The following is a 16,954-nucleotide window of genomic DNA, read 5'->3' as shown; positions in this document are numbered from 1 at the left end:
CATCCCTAGTGTAGGTGCTTAAGATCCTTGTGAGAATGCAGAAGCAGGAGGTGAGAGTGATGCACATGTGCTCATAATATGAATTGTACTTGAGAAGGTGGAAATCTATATATGAAAAAGTGAACTGTGGCTTTTGCAGGTATTACTGTTGCAGCGGTTTGTGTTTATCCCGCAAGAGTCATCGATGCTGTTAATACCTTAATGGCTGCTGGTTGTGACATACCAGTAGCTTCAGGTGAGCTTTATTCAAAAATATCCAATTAAATATTTTGATACTATAAAGTATGTAGAAGAATCCAGAAGTCTGGACTTGCTTTTGTTTCAGAGAGTAAGGTAAAAAGGTAGCAGGGGGAAAGAAGGGAATGGAGGGAAGGATTTGCTTCTGGTATAATCTTTTGGTTTTTTCCAACTTCAAGCTAATCAGGAATGCCAATTCTGTTTTGCTCGAAGCTCTTCAAAGACATCCTTAAGATATATCACTGTTTTCTTTACTTGAATAGAACAAATTGAGATAGCATGCTAGACAAAGTATCAGTAGAGATGAAATATATGGTAATAATAATATTAATAATAATAATGCAATATGAACTTTAGGAGTTCTAATACAAGGGTTTTTTTCACTATCAGTTGTTGGCGTTTAAGTGTAATCCTACAAGCTGAATGCAATGAAGCTGTGTGCAGAGGCAGAGGTTATTGCCTGCTGAGCAGTCTGCAGGTTCAGGACTCGTACTTACAAATCTCATAGTGCCAGCTCTTCTCCAGTCACTATATGCAAGAGACAAGTCCTGAATCTACAATAAGCAAGTAGAATCAAAGAATTATGCAGGTTGGAAGGGACCTCTGGATGTCATCTGGTCCAACTTCCTACTCAAAGCAGAGTCCAACTTTGAAGGTAGATCAGGTGTTTAATGCTAAGATCTGTGTTCTCTGGTGGGGTTTTTTGTCGATTTTTCATTGTTGTGTAGGGGAAAAATACATACTAAATACATTTATATGTCAGAGAGAAAGAGGATCTCTGACAAAGCCATTATTTTTTTCCATTTCCAGAGTTACCTTTGGGTTTTGCACTTAAACATCATAAATGTAATCTTAAGCAGATCTCATTGAAAGCAATTTTTGCTATATTGTGATTTAGCTGTTAAACATATTACTAGGATTCAACTTGAAATACTACTTAAAAAAAATGGGAAGAATTAAAAATGTATGTATTGCTTCTTGTATGAGTTCACTCCTTGTTTACTCAGTTCTGCTGGAAGCAATAGATACTGTGCTTTCTTATGTAGGCTGCTTTGGAAAAAAAAATGCAGCATGCGAAAGAGACCCTTTCACAAGATGCACTTAGTATCTTGCTGGACATTGATTCTTGAGGGAAGAGCTAATGCTTCTTGTGGATGGAGGGTAGGGTAAATTGCCTTTAGATTTTTTTAATCATGTTAGGAATAAGAAAAGAATAACATTCAAACTCTTTGGTGTATTAGAGTATTTGATGTATTTGTAATTTTATGGTCAATTTATAATTTCTTCCCTCTGCCTGAATCTTCCTTCCTCCTAGTGGCTGCTGGGTTTCCATCTGGACAAACTCCTCTAGAAACCAAACTGGCTGAAATAAGGCTAGCTGTGGAATATGGTGCCAGAGAGATTGACATTGTCATTAGCAGGAGTCTGGTGCTGGCTGGCCAGTGGGAAGGTGAGTGCCCACCCTTTGGCAAGGAACTTACACCTCTGTATATGCACCTGCAAGCTCTGTCTTTTCTCCAAATCTCCACATCAGTCTTTGAAGAGTTTGATCCCTCTCCTAAGAGTATCTGATAATCTGGGGCAGTGAACTAAATAAAAACTATTTTACTAATTTACGATGAATGGTTGCGTTTTTTTTAAATAATGCTGTTACAAGTCCTGTCAGGCCAGGCATGCAGAATGACTTTGTGTTTTAAAAATTCAGGGCTATTCCTTTGATGCCTTTAGAGGATTTTGTGTACAGGATTAAAAAAATAGCAAGTGCAATGGAAGTGGATGCCTGATTCTTTGAACAGTTTTGTTAAAACCCCCAAGGAGCTGCTGATGTAGATGATACCTTGTTAAATATACATGCTTCAATTCTTGAAAAAAATATGTATTATAGTTGTTTTCTTTTTCCTGAAAGTTGCGGGTACAAATTGACTGTTCATATTATTGTTGATGTTCTTGTGTCTGTAGACTACTACTAATTAGTAAGAACAATAATGCTGAAGATGGTTTTTGCTCTAATTGCCTCCTTAATGATTTGCATTGTGTTGACAATTCTCCTATAACTAATCTCCATGTGAAGGTAAACACATCATTGTCTTGGAATGAATTTTCCATTTAGTTGTATGATGCAGCGCAGTAATAGCCTGTTTGCTTGGAAGACTTCATAAAGGACCTCTGGTACCTGAGTTTGGTTAAGGAAATAAAATTAGTGTGGTAACAGATCGTATTTTCTGATTTTGGCCTTGCTTCAATTAGCAGTTAGACTTGAACCTAAAACCGCACTTGTTTCTGCATATGTGTCTTCAGGACTGATATTCTGGGTTCCACTTGCTGTAACATCTTGACCTCTTTTGTTGTATTTAGCATTTCCATCCTTCTGCTCTTAAATATATGCAGCTTTACAAATGTTTGACTTCTCAAGGATTGGTGTTGTTGCAGACATTTGTTTCTTTCAGGGTGGCTATTTTAAGTTCAGGTATGGCCTCGGAAATCACTGGAATATGGAGACTGGGTGATTCAGCGGTTTTAAATTATACAGAATGATGGATCAAGTTCTGTACCAGCTGGTGGCAAGGCTGTACACACACCTTCATATGCTGTATCTTTGTTAGGGTCTACACCATGATCTACAAAGCAGGTGCCCCCTTCAGGAGCTGCATTCTACTGGGAACACGTATTAGGCATGGATACAAGGTGAACTGATTCAGTGATCTGTCAGTAAGGCTAAAAAATTACCACTAAAGTGGACTTGAGCAGCAACTTGCAATTGTGTGTGAAAAAGTCTGTCTGGTAGCAAGTTCTGACATAACTCTGGTTACCACAGAATCATAGAATCATTTTGGTTAGAACACACCCTCAAGATCATTAAGTCCAACTGTAGCCTAAATCTGACACTAAACCATGTCCCTAAGAACTTTGTCTATACGGCTTTTAAACACCTCCAGGGATGGTCACTCAACCACTTCCCTGGGCAGCCTGTTCCAGTGCTTTACAACCCTTTCCATGAAGAATTTTTTCCTAATATCCAATCTAAACCACCCCTGGTGTGACTTGAGGCCATTTCCTCTTGTCCTATCACTTGCTACTTGGGAGAAGAGACCAACACCCTCCATTCTACAACCTCCTTTCAGGTAATTGTAGACAGCAATAAGGTCTCCCCTCAGCCTCCTTTTCTCCAGGCTTCAGACTTCATGGTATTAATACAAACTGCTGTTAAGTTCAAGTTGCACAGAACAGAGATCAGAACGTTAGTGCATGCAGACAATTGCAAATGTGTGCTTGATGTTATATTGCCCAGGATTACATGAAGGAGAATTCAGAGTAGAAATACAGAGCTAGATTCAGAGAGGAAGTTTGTATTGGTGATTCAAATGAACTGGACATACGTTGATAGGTTTTTCTTTATGGGAAATGAAGTGTTTTTCATGATCACAAGTTACAGGGGATAAGTACACAGATGTAGTGATAAGGGATGCAGTATAAAGCTGTCAGTTTACTAAATAAGTAAATTAGGGATGACTTTTGATTTGGTCTCCATATTCTTTTATCTAGAGCTGAAGTCATGACAAGTTTGAACACCATCCTTTTTTTTGGCACTGGTTAGTGTACAATTTTTTACTGAGGGCAGAACTGAAATTATTTCCAAATGTTTTCTGAAAGTTTATTCAAGAATCTATGTATGGCACATATTTACATGGTCTTGAAAAAAACTACCTCAGGAACAGAATTGACTTGCCATCCAGATAATGATGCTACAGGGTGAAAAATTATATTTAACTTGCCCATCCAAAAAAATTACTTCAGCAGGTGATTTGAATGTTTTGATGAAAATCTAGTGTTCTGACTTGTTCTTTAGCTTTCAATAGGTGTATGTTACCTGTGTGAACTTGCAGGTTTCCAACTCTATCTAATGATTAAATGTGATACACAGCAATGTATAAAGTACATTTAAGGAAGCGATGAAGAAGTCTTTTTTATGTTGGATCCCTATATTACATAAAATTGAAAAGTCTAGTGCAGTAACTGTGCCTATGTTCAAGGTGCTTCATCAGCTTGAGCTGCCTTGCAGTTATGACTGAACCTTTGCTTATGCTTACAACACTAATAATTTTTTATTGTTATCTTCTCATGCTGCCTGTCTTCACAACTTCAGGAGTTATAGACAAAAATATGTATGTGGTGGAGTGCTTTATCTTACCATTCATATATTTTTATCTTCTAACCTGTGGAATAATTGGGGTCACCATGATAGAATAGTGTTGCTTTGTGATTTGTTTCAGAGGCTTGTTTAGTTATTACATATTTTAGTGTATGTCCAATTATGTCCAGTTATTTTAAAGTAGTTCTTAAATATTGTTGGAGCTCTTTATGATACTCAGAATATATATTCTAGGTGTTTACGAAGTAATTGTTAAGATCTTTTTAATAGTGCTGAACATGAAAGCAACTTCATTGGACAGCTAATTTACATTGGGAAATAACATTAAATGAGATTTAAGTTTGTGAACTTATATATCTTTTACAATCTATTAGCTTTGAAAGCAATACTACTTTACAATAGTTTACTCAACCATTGTCTTGTATTGCTTGTCAAAGTATGGATTATGCCTAAAAATCACGATTTAAATACTGTTTCTAGGCACAGAATGTGGAGCTTGTATGTAAAGAGTGATGAAGCTCACCAACAAGTTGTTGAAAGAAAACAGTTTTATTTTTCTTCTTTTTTTTTTCTGTTGAAAATGTTCGAGTTGCTGTACCTTCTGAAGCTGTGTTGCATACTTTATAAATGGCTCAGAGGAAACACACTCCCTGCACCTGAGACTTGGAAAAGACTCCCCATGTTGTTCAGAAATATTATAGTTGGACTTACATTTTCTAGACGTGCAAGCTGACTTGGGACCTCAAAGTCTAGTTGCACAATTTCTTTCTTACATTGTCAGCAGCAGCTCAAACTCCTGAAGTCAAGCTCTGTTTTCAGTGTCATGTGAATCACGGGAGCCTGGAGTGGCACATATGTGGCTGAGAGCAGAACTGAAAGAGTCGTGTTGTGCCGATAGCCGTGTGCTTGTCATTTTGTTAACAAACCTGCCAGTAACGTGCAAGACAGAAGGAATTCCAGATCATTTTCCAGTTTCCCATCATGATTACCTTGATCTTTTGGTCTAACAGAAATTGAAACATCTTCCCTCCTCGTTTCAGTTTCTACCCTTAACATCAGTCAATGTGACTGACTAGATAAAAACACTTTATTTTTTTTTTTAATTCAGCTTATTTGTGGTTTTTTATCATCATGTTTTTAGAGAAGAGCTGTTTTGTAAAAATTTAAGCTGTGTTTTTCTCCCCCTTAATATTTTCATTTCCTGTGTAGGACAAATGGATTATCCCCCTTATTATGTGATTTTTAGGACAAATGTATTATACCAAAGCAAAACGATGTGTAGACAGTCCAGGGCAGATTATAGCCAGCAGTAATTGTCAGGGATGTTTGCTTGAGAGATGTGTAGGGAGGGGAACCATTTTCTTTGGTGTATTTAATAGCTGTTAAAAATCAATGTAGTGTTTGTACCGAATAGTTAGAATTTTAGGAATATTAAAAAAAAGCCACCTTCCAACACTTCCCTTTTATAACAGTGGAATTAAAACAAAAAATAAAGTATTTTTTAATTTCCTATAAAATCTGAATTTTTCTGACTTCTATAAATGCATCCACTAAAAGCACAGATCTAAAGTTCATAAAAGCAGTATGGTATTTTAAGTAAGTGGGTGCAAAGTAGATGAGTTCTTATGTCACATGCATTTTAACAGTAAGCCAGTGGAGCTACTACAGATTACATCAGTGAGCATCTGGCTCCAAATATATTCTATGTAAGTTGCCTTGCTTTGGCTTCTGTTTTGTTTGTTTGTTTGCTTGTTTTTCCTGGCTTAAGACTTAGGCTTGTTTTAGAATTGATACTTTTGGTTCTTTGGTGCTGTGTTCAAGATGCTACACAGTATTGGCCATTTTCTTTGAGAGCCCTTGATTATCTTTTTCCTGTTTTTAGCAGTCAGGAGAATCTCTTGCAGCCTCTTAACGGAGGTCTTAGCTCACAGCTGAAACTATTCCAGTGGGGTTTTCTGTAATATAGAGGTGTTTTCCCAAAGCTGTCTGCTACAAGTGCTAACCAGAGGAGCTCTATCTGCTGTGTCAGTTACTGGTTCCTGCACAGGTTGCAGATGTTCCCAGAACCGCAGCATCCGGCTCTGCTCCTGCTACTGGTTGGCTTGATGGAACTGAGTAGCTAAGAGATGGACTTTTTGGCAGGACAGACTGTCCCAGGAGAAGCCCAGGACTCCTTGAAACACTGGGTGCATTTTCAAGTATGATTAACCCCACCCATACTTTAGACACTTGCCAGGAAGTTTCAAGATAATCAAGTTATTTGTGCCTTGATTTAAATCTGTCTGAGTACCAAAACCTCTTTATTTTTGAAAAAGAGTAGGAGTTTTTGGACTTGTTCTGTATCAACGCACTCCCTGCTTGCACTGGGGCTGGGGTGCTCCGGTTAATCTTCTCTGTCCCAGAGGTAGTTGCATTTCTATTTGTGCTTTTACTGTAGGGTTGAGAATGTGCTATGAATGCCAGCCATTGTCTGCAATAATTGGTCTCTGAATAAAGAGCAGTATTTATTACCTACACACCTGCCCCATTAAAGTATGCCCACTTTTCCACCACCTCAGTTAACCTGATAGACATGGATGACTGAAGATCCTCAGTTGTTCCTGTCTGTGGGCTGATGCATGGCTGTCAGATAGTGAGACTGTTCAAATGATCTTGGCACTAATTGCATATAAAAGTACCTTCCAACAATAGGGAGGATGCTGTAGCTGTGTTACCAACTCCAGTGAAAAACAGCTATGAGGATATAGTTTCTTTTCCTGGAATCCAACCTAAATGTACATTTTGTTGATTTTATTTTGACATTTTTGGTGGTGTATCTTAAAGGTAGAGAAAACTCAAGTCTTTTCTTCTTGTTTCTGAAACTAGAAGAAAATGAAAGCCACTTTCTCTGGCTTTCCAAAAGCTTCAGGAAAGAATCACTCCACAAAAAGGGACTGCATTTGGATCTAACAGGAGCGGTGTTATCAAATGCACAAGAAAATAGCACAAGTTCTTTGTATTTCCTTTTTGAGTCTCGATTTCATGTAGGTTTCTGGAGTATCGTCAATTGATCAATAAAACATGTTAGACTGCATGCTAGTACTGATTAATTCACACCTTTGGTACACAGTAAGAAACAAGGTGAAGCCTGGTGTCTATAAAGGGACTTGCTAAGTGCATTAGCCAGTTGTCTACTAATGCGTGTAGCGTGTCTCAGAGGAGCAGCCCAGTGGTCCCAGCCCCGGCTGCCTGGTGTGCCGATGGCATCAATAGGATGCAGCAGCGTTGCGGGTGGAGGGGAGGTCCTGCTCTACGGCAGCTGGCAAACCCTGCTGTACATTTCCAGGTCGTGCTTTAAGACTGAGAGGAAAAGAAAGCTAGTGTTGCTGAAAAAATCTAGTCCCTGTAGCCATATCCTGGATTTCATTAGCGAAAAAGATTTGTTAAAAACTGTGTTTTAGCCTTCCATAAACAAACTTCTCAGTTATGTGTTTGAAGATTCAACAGAATTTGTGAAAATGTCTCTCTTGCAAGAGCTCCTCTTTGCTTATTTTGTGTCTTTTTTTTTTTTTTAATTCCAATCCCAGAAATAGAGACTGTACACTGTAAGAGCTGCTTTTATCCCCACCATTAACACTGGATGAGTCTTAATCATCCCCAAGTGGCCAGCTTCTAACAGCTACATTTTGATAATGTCTAGCTCTTTTAATCTCACTATGTTTAAAATTTTTTGGGAGCACTGCTGAATTTTACAAAAAAAAAAAAGAGTGGGAGGGTTTCCCCGTGCTCCCTGTGTCGTGTTGCCTGACCAGGTCTGCAAGTTCTAGCCCTTTTTAAAAAATGCAGTCAGTTATGTCCAAATTTATTCTAGTCCTTACTGAGTGTGTGAAAATATAAAACTGTTAGAAAGTTAAGCATGGCCTCCGGCCACAACACTGCAGGAGTTTGAGGGAGTGGTCTGCTCTAGGTGACATCCGTGAGCAGCCAAATACTGGCCTGTCCTCGCTGTCCCTGCTTGCCCCTGTCTGCAGCCGGTGGCCAGCAGGTTGAGTGGCAGTGCGTGGAGCAGGTGGGATGTGTGCCAGTTTGTCTCAGGGACACGCTGACTGCTTGGAGATGAGAGCTAAGGAGAGCTGAAAGTCCTTCCAGAACTCCAGCCGTCTTCCTCAGTGAGCGTGGGCATCAGGAGCAGGGGTCCGGCTGTGCCCTTGGATGTCTGCCATTAAAAGAGCAATTCAGATTATCAAGCAGCAGAGGGAGAAAAGCAATCCAAAAGGCTGGCACACCTGGGAGCAGAGTTCAGGTTTGGGAGCTGTAGCTCCACAGAACGCTGGGCAGATGTCCCACTGGCCCTCCTGCCATCGTGCTCCCTCCACCCTTCTTGGGGCCATTTGAGGTCACGACAGGGAATGGTCTAAGTCCTCGGTAACCTCGTGGGCAATGCAACCACTTGAGCTGCTTTGTAAATGCAGATCCATGTGGATTCAGTGGTCCCTGAGGTTCTATGCCAGGCCTTGGTCTCTCCTCACCAGGGATCCTAGCAGACCGTATTGATTTGGCTGCATGTTTTCAGGAAATTTTTATTTGCAAGGAGCTTTAAGTGGGATTCAGATGCCTAAACACAAGCTTAAGCTGCATATCAGACTTCCCAAGATAGGTAGTCCTGTGGTACCATGGTGTTTGGCAGGAGACCGAAGGGAGATGTGGAACCTCCAGGAGTGGCAGCTGGAAGCCAAGGGAGATATGTCACGATATCTCAGGTCACACAAAGGTCTGTAATTTGACAACTTGTTCACACCTTTTGTGTCTTTTAGGCTGAACCCTTTGGCAAATGGGGCTGAAGGGGACGGGGATAGTGGTAATACGATGTGGACAGGACCATATGTGTTGCTGGAAAAACTGTTTTAAAATCAATCTTGACTATCGTAGCATTTTTTACTCCTGATGTATTCATGAGTGTTTGGCATACTGTGCACATTCTTAGTTTTGAGAGAATCGACATTAATAGCTATTAAGTTAAGTCTGAAACTGTGTGGCATTGTTAATTACCTCCAGTCATGTAATTTATTGAACTTACAAAACTAAGTTCTTGAGTGCTATGACTAATTATAAGATTGGAAATTAATCCAGAAGTGGAAATTACAGCCATACTTGAAAATGTCTCTTGGGCAACTTTGATCATTTTCACATGCTTTTATCCCCAGGTCTCTATGAAGAGATTCGTCAGTGCCGTGAGGCTTGCGGAGAAGCTCATATGAAAACAATCTTGGCAACAGGTGAACTGGGGTCCCTTCCTAATGTCTACAAAGCCAGTATGATAGCTATGATGGCAGGTAAATATCTGTGGTTTTCTTTTTAAGCTAAGAATATTTTTGCTGTATTATTTATGAAGCTTAAAAAATTCAAATTGTGAAAGTTTAGTTTTGCCAATAGTAGGCAAAAACTATTATGCTGCAATTACTGAAGTTGCAGGTGTAGTAATGAAGTGTCACTTGCTTTGTATAATCTAGAAAAACTGCATGAAATGTTAAATACCACTTAAAAATGCTAAAGGACAAAATTTGTAGGAACAAATATTTGTTGTCAAATGTCTGAGCCTTGGTATATTTAATAAGGACAATTACATCGGGGCAGATAGACATTCAGGCAATTGTGTTGAGCTACAGATGTGGTATAGGAAGATGGCTCGTAAGCTTATTTTAAATGCAGGGGGAATTTTCCTGTGAAGATTCATGCTGACAGCTCTCATTACTGGTTTGCGATCACTTCTTCTAACCACCTCAATGAGAGTGCGATTCAGGAAATCAACTGTACTGGAGACGCAGCGAGGGGAAGAACGCTGAACACTCCAGCAGGTGCTGGGATGGGCTCTGTTATAACTGGTTTTAATTAGCATGCTCAGAAGCAGTGGTGCTCACTGCTGGCAATTAACTGGCACTTCAAAAGATGTTCAGTTTTCCCTGTCATTGAAAACTCGATTACATCTGACCTGATGTTTAGAAGTCTGTCTTTTATTCTGAACCTTTCCGGTAAGAAACACACTCCTGTGAGCAGTATGGAGTTTTTAGGGGCTATGTATATACTGTAGGTATTACTTTTTTGCACAGCCGTAGCCATCGCGGACTGAATGTAACGAAGCACCCATTTGAGCCCAGATTTACAGCAGTAGACTCTCTGCAGCTTTGGGTATGCACTGGTACAGTTTTCCCTAGTTTAACCAGGATTTTAGGGTTGTGTTTTACTGCCATCTTTAAGATGCAAAACTGGGAACTGGCTGCTAAAGCTGAGTTCTACCATGCTTGAAAGAAGAGGACTTTTCAAGTGTATTGACAGAGAGAAGTGTAAAATATAGTAAGAACCACTTGGGTTAGTATGTCTTCTAAGCTGTCTCTAATTTTTGTGGTTTGTGTGTGGTGGGTTTTTTTGGTGTGTTTTTTGTTGTTGTTTTTTGTTTGTTTGGGTTTTTCGTTTGCTTTGTTGTTTCGTTGGGTTTTGTTTGTGGGGTTTTTGTGGGGTTTTTGATTTTGTTTTGTCGGTGTTTTTTTTCCTTTTTTTTTTTTCTCTACTGTAAGCTCTTTGGATCTGGTATTTCTTCTTATTTCAGAGCAAGAAATAGTCATCCAAGTGTTTTTTCAGTATTTAAATAAATATTAAACTTGCTGCTGACCTCTTGTTTACTTACACAACACTCTGCTTGCCTACTTCAAATGGCATGGGAAGCATTTCAGGCTTTTTATGTACTCAGCTACAAGGTCAATTAGTACCATTAGATACAGAGAATCAGTATTATGCCAGTAAATATTGCTTTTAATTAGAAGGGGTGTAAGAAATACACATTTCCTGACATTTAAACTGATGTACTAATCATTATGATCACTTTTTGTAACATGTAGTAGTGAAAAAGTCAGGTTGTAAAGCATTTTCACATTTTCAGATTTTTTCTGGTGTAGTTTTTTTGAAATACAGCAGATGGCTCTATTGTTAATGATTTTCCTTGCATAGTTATTCATTTTACAAGATACTTATCCCTCTGAATATATGCAGTAATTTCCTTATTTCAGTCTCTTGCTTTTTCATTGTGAGTAGACGTAAAAATAAGAATTTATTGGTGCCCTACATACATGTATTGGGGGCCAGATTTTCAGGGTCTGACTTTGTTAGCACTGCTGAGAACCTCAGATTCCATTTGAACTTTGTTTGATTTGTATATTTGTAGCATTTGTGGGAGAAAGTAATTTGGCACAGTAGTTTTAAATGCTAGCTTTAGTATCCATATCTTTTTTTTTCATCTGGTGCCATAATTTAAAAGAAAGAAAGAAAAAAAGCGATGATCTTGTGGATATGGCAGGCCTTGGCAACTTTAATCTGAAAATAAAAAAGCAACAACTCTGATAAACTTAATTAGTTTTATATGGGGAATTTAGTTACACAATATAGTGGATTCAACTGCAACACTGGCTTTAGAAGTTTTTGCTGCCTCTGGCCAGTTGCTTCTGTCCTTTACACAAAAATTTCCTGCTCCTTGAGCTGTGCTGTTGGAAGTGCTCATCATGCTGCATTGTAAGCTGAGTTTTCAAAGTAATACAGTTGAAAATTATTCCAGAAATAGGTTTATTAGTTTGCTCTGTCTTTTTTTTGTGATTGGTTGGCAATGTTGTTTGTTTGTTTGTTTTTCAAATGGTCACAGCCTCAACAATCTGGTTTAAAGCCTTGGCTTGCACACGATTGTATCAGTGCAACTGAGGACGTGCTCTGCAGTCCTTAAGGTGTTTTCACTTCATTTTGTGTAATGAAAGCCTGTCATGTAGGGAGCACAGAATTCTAGACTTACAGATGTTTACATTGCCCTTGCTGAGCATGCACGTATTCACCTAGGTCCTGACGCACAAAACCACTAGATGTGTTGCAAGATGTACACAAAATATATGTATTTCACATGCGACTCGTTTGTGAGACTCGGAAGGCTGAGAGAGACGCAATGCTGATTTATCAGTAGCTCTGTAGTTAAAAAGCTTGCCTGAGATGTCTGGGACTTTGTTGCTGTGACTGAGGTTCTTTTCCCACACAGAGGTCAATTTTACAGTGTATTTGCTGGGAAGGATCTCAGTCCCTCCCAATAAAGTTGCTCTGCTTTCCGTAAAGCAATTAACTGAACAGGGACTACAACCCAGATGCCTCCTCTGCCAAATAACTTTCCAAAATTTGTATACAGTCTTCCTGGTGTGGGCTTGAGGAATTCTTGGTGTGTGCTGGGTTCTACATCATGTTACATGCAGTTTGATTCAGCTAGCAGATGGAGGCTCAGCCACTGGACGTGAGGCCAACTGCACAGATCACTGGCTTGAAAAGGGATGATGAAAGGCCAAAAAATGTGCATCTCCACATTGAGTAGGATCTTAAAAGAACTCTCAGGCTGGGATGGTATGCCCACGCACTTTTATATTCAAAGCAGATTGCATTGGCTGCCTCTGTAGGCAAACATCTGTACTCTGAATCGCAGCCCTTGTAGGACTCAGCGGATGCTACTCACCACACACCAGTGGGTGAGGCTGAGCCCAGTGAGACATGCAGATCCCAGCAGTGTGCTAGAGGTGGAAGCCAGTTGTAGAAACGGTGCTTTGCACAACATGCCAGTGTACGAGATATTAATGCTTGCACCTGCAAGAAATTGGGAAAAGTGTTGCTTCACAGCGAGTTATGACAATAATTTGCCTCTGTTTGAAGAAGTGGCTCTTGGCTCCTCCTGTGTCTGAAATCCTATCTCCAAAGCACCATGACTACTTTTTCTTCCTTCTCTAGCACAGCACATAAGGAAAAAGCCGTCAGAATGGGAGCAGGCACTCAGTTCTTTTAAATTCTTTTAACTGTACCTTTACAGCCTTGACTGACACGCGATAAATTCTTACGGAATATTTAAGAACCTATTTCTGCGTGAAAGAGGCTGACAGCCCTCTAAGGACAGTGACTCACCTAGCAAGAATAATCCTTGCAGCACTAAGGAGAACATAATGGCAGGTAGGATTGCACATCAGTGGCTCTGTGTCAGTACTGACAGAGCACATGGTTTTCAGAAAGCTGACTGAAAGAAAATCTCAGCATTGAATCACGGAATTTTTGGTCATTGGTTTATAATGTCCATGGCCATTTCTTGAGGTTCTTGAAGTCTATGGTGGTTTGAGTATATGAGCTTCTCAAGGGAAACTGACTGCATCTTTGCCTCGACCAGACAGCTTCCGGACAATGAATAGAGCAAACTAATCCATGGTTTTCACTGCCTGGTATATACTTGTGCAAGTCACGTCTGTTTCTATAGGAGATACTCCAATCTGTCTTCGTAGCCTCTTGGCATAAACAGTCCTAAGGAACACAAATGGGAGTGCCTGATTCCCCCATACCAGTGGAAACTATTCTATGTGTCTTCATCATGGTGTCTTAAAAAGCCCCAGGTCTTATACACAGTTCTCTTGTGAGAGGTAGGCCATTTTTTTAACTTTTATTTTTTGGCACGAAGATCAGAAACTGACAAGGAAGGGAAAGATTATGAACTTGCAGTGGGAAAGGAATTCTTCAGTAAAGTTATGAATGACTTAATTGCATATTTCAGTCATGTATAAGGTTTTTATTTTGTAAAATTACATTTTAACTATACTAATTACAAAATCTTTCTTGTTCTGTGTAACAATTCGTATTAAGATATGCAGACCAAGGGAGACGTGGAGGAAGAGATTAAGTAAATGTACTTTACTTTAAAAGTGGAAACTCCATCTGTGCCATTTTGACTGAAAGTTGGTCTTGATAGTACAGCTCTTTTCATGTCACTCCTTGGGAAGCTAAGGGAGACACAACGGTGACATGTGAAAGTTATTTGCTTTCATTATATATATATCTAAACAAGTACCTGTGGAAAGATCAGGAGGGAGTGATGTATGTTATTCTGCAGCTCTATGAAACATATGGTTTAAAACAATTTTGTCATAGGTCATTAAGCAGTTAGTCAAATAAATTGTATGTCGAGATACTGACTAATGTAAAATTTGAATTTAGAGAGGGAATAAGTTCTGAAACAAAATAATTTCTTAAGTCTCTAGCACAAAAACCCCTGCAAAAAGTAGCAGAAGATGGCTGAGGGAATAAGGTCTCTGATATTGGTAGTCTAGAAGAAGAAAATTAAAACATATTAAATGTGTGAGCAGAAGTGTTTTTAGATGCTTTTATACTGTTCAATTCCAAAGTGAACAGACATATTAATAATATATCTAAATGGTGAAGAAAAGCTGTGTCTTGCGGTTCTCAGGAGAGTCCACTATCAATCCTTCCAGGCTTCATCCTGCTTTACAGGAGTGGTTCCAGTTAGTACACACTTATCATTTTCATAGCAAACCCTACCAAAACTTAAAGGCACAAATAGGCTGTAGGATCCAGTCTTTGTCTCTAAAGGCAGAGACCAGTGCCACAAAGTTCCTCTAAAAAAAGCTCAGGGCATGGGAGTGCTACGTGAAGAGATTTCCTCAAAAATCCCAAGGGCTGGAACATCTAACTACACAAAAGCCTAGTGCTGAATTAAGAAAAGGTATAATAGTTTAATGATTAAAAGAAGAGGGAGTCCAAGAAATGCGGTTTGAAACATCACAGGATAATGCCTTTGCTACACAAAGCTTTTACCCCAGCTCCAAATAAGGTTTTTAAAGTGTTCTTAGTATTGGTGCGGATCCATTTTTAGTATGAATAATTGGAAGAAAAATTCTAAGGTGCCAATAGCTGTTGTTGTTTTGAGTAGTGTCTTGCAAAGATTTGTTTTGAGCAGAGTTAGGTGGTGTGTCTGAAAACCTGCATGCAGCTGTCTGGGAGCAAGGCATGACTTTCCTACTGCTGGATGTGGACTGCCATGATCCAGAACTTCTACCAAACAAATGCTCCATGAAAAATGAAAGAGAAAAAAGGAAACCAAACTAGCAAAATTTGACTGAAAAGCTAGGCATGCTTTGCGCAAATGTGACTAACATAGGAGACAAGACTACTGAATAAGTAATAATATTTGGCACTTAGATTGCACTTTATGTCTTTAAAGCACGTACTGACATTAGCAGAATAAGTCTTACAATTTCCCAGTAAAGTATGAGTCAAAGATAATAACAGCCAAGTCAAGAGTCAAGCTGAGATCAGTTGTGAGTTCCAGGCTTTGATTCCCACACTCAAACCAAAAATTGAGGGTCCCCTCAATAGCACGTGAGTCGTATTATGTTTAAAGAAAAGTTTGATTTAATTATGTGTTGACAACTTCAGCTGTAATTTGATACTGTCATCCAGTTAGTAGAGCCCAGAGCATTTGCAGATGAAAGGCAAACCAAGGAAGGAGGCTTGGTAACACATAAAACAAGATTTTAATCTGTGTCTTGTTTTATGCGTCTGAAATTGAGTTTACAGTTTATCTGTAAAGGGTACACTTTACCCTGTAAACATCCTTCAGAAATGAGGGGCAAGGCATGGCTGCCATCTAAAAGCAGACTGGGTCAAAAGTGGCAGCTCCTTTCTACAGATGTGAACTGTCGCTCGGTGCTTTCCAGGGTGACAGGTGATGTTAAGCTCTGGTCTGGAGGTCCAGTTTAGGGCTGGGGACAAACTATAATACTAAGTCCTTACTCCTCTGAATGTGTAGGAAGAGGACTCACGCATGACTGGTGACTAAGGCTTTCTCATCACAGTCTGGTGGCCGTTCCCTCTCTCCCTCCAACCCAGCAGGAGTCAAAGTGAGTCCCAGGTGTGGGGGGGATTATTTGCTGTTCCAGCCTGGCTGGGCTGCGCTCGCCAGCGGAGGAAGGTAGATGTTGAAACATGACATATTCTTGCATCTGACTGCTTATCTTCAGAGAACAAAGCACAGTGCAGAGAGACTTCTCCCACCTGTGTTGTCAAATGGCAGAGAATAATCCAAATTTTCTTTGTGATCTTCTGGCAGTGCAGATTAGATATAGCATAAGCACATTTCTGAATGTCTGTCTGTTTATCAAGAGCACATAAAATGATGTTTATGTCAGCTCTTCTGTCTGCATACATGCAGACAATACCTCATTTGTCCAAAGATTTGCCCATTCCTTCAGAATTTTTAGATAAATTTGAACTTGCAGAGTTTGTACTACTTCAGCACTTTGCATCACGCAGATGCAGTGTTGTGTGTCATTTTAGGAACATAGCCTTGGTTACTGTCTTGAATATGTAGAAGTGGTTGCAGTTGGCTGCTGTAAGAGGCTCATCAGGACAGTAATTAACGCTATGGAATTATATTAGTAGTTGATAACTTTCCTGTCTGTTTGCTGCAGCAGATGTCCTGCATTCTGCATAGTCTGCGGTTGTTCTGCATATTCAGAGCTCTGGTTGACATCACTGAAAAGTTTAGTGCAAGGAACAAGTACAAAACATGCTTTTGAAAAACAAGATATAGAGCAGGTCAGAGTGACACAGTCTGTCTCAAAATTTTGAATGATATTATGGACTAAAAAAGTTTTTGAATTAGGAGTTACGTCAAAAGGTGGAGAGTCTTTAAATACAATCGTCGTAAAAAAGGCCTCTACAGGAAGAAATGACTTCTCC

General features: G+C 39.5%; 1 protein-coding gene across 4 annotated transcripts in view; it reads left to right on the top strand.

Annotated features, from left to right (window-relative positions):
- The window catches only part of DERA (deoxyribose-phosphate aldolase), a 55,650-nt gene that overhangs the window by 14,847 nt on the left and 23,849 nt on the right, over positions 1-16,954 (top strand). For all 4 annotated transcript variants that reach the window (XM_065646528.1, XM_065646537.1, XM_065646547.1 and 1 more), the window contains exons 4-6: positions 140-235; positions 1,553-1,687; positions 9,571-9,699. In XM_065646528.1, coding sequence (XP_065502600.1) covers positions 140-235; positions 1,553-1,687; positions 9,571-9,699 — 360 coding nt within the window. The remainder of the gene's footprint in view (positions 1-139; positions 236-1,552; positions 1,688-9,570; positions 9,700-16,954) is intronic.

The sequence above is a fragment of the Caloenas nicobarica genome, chromosome 1, assembly GCF_036013445.1.
Source record: "Caloenas nicobarica isolate bCalNic1 chromosome 1, bCalNic1.hap1, whole genome shotgun sequence".
Taxonomy (NCBI): domain Eukaryota; kingdom Metazoa; phylum Chordata; class Aves; order Columbiformes; family Columbidae; genus Caloenas; species Caloenas nicobarica.
Note: the sequence above shows the minus strand (reverse complement) of the source record. Positions and strands in the feature narration are given on the sequence as shown.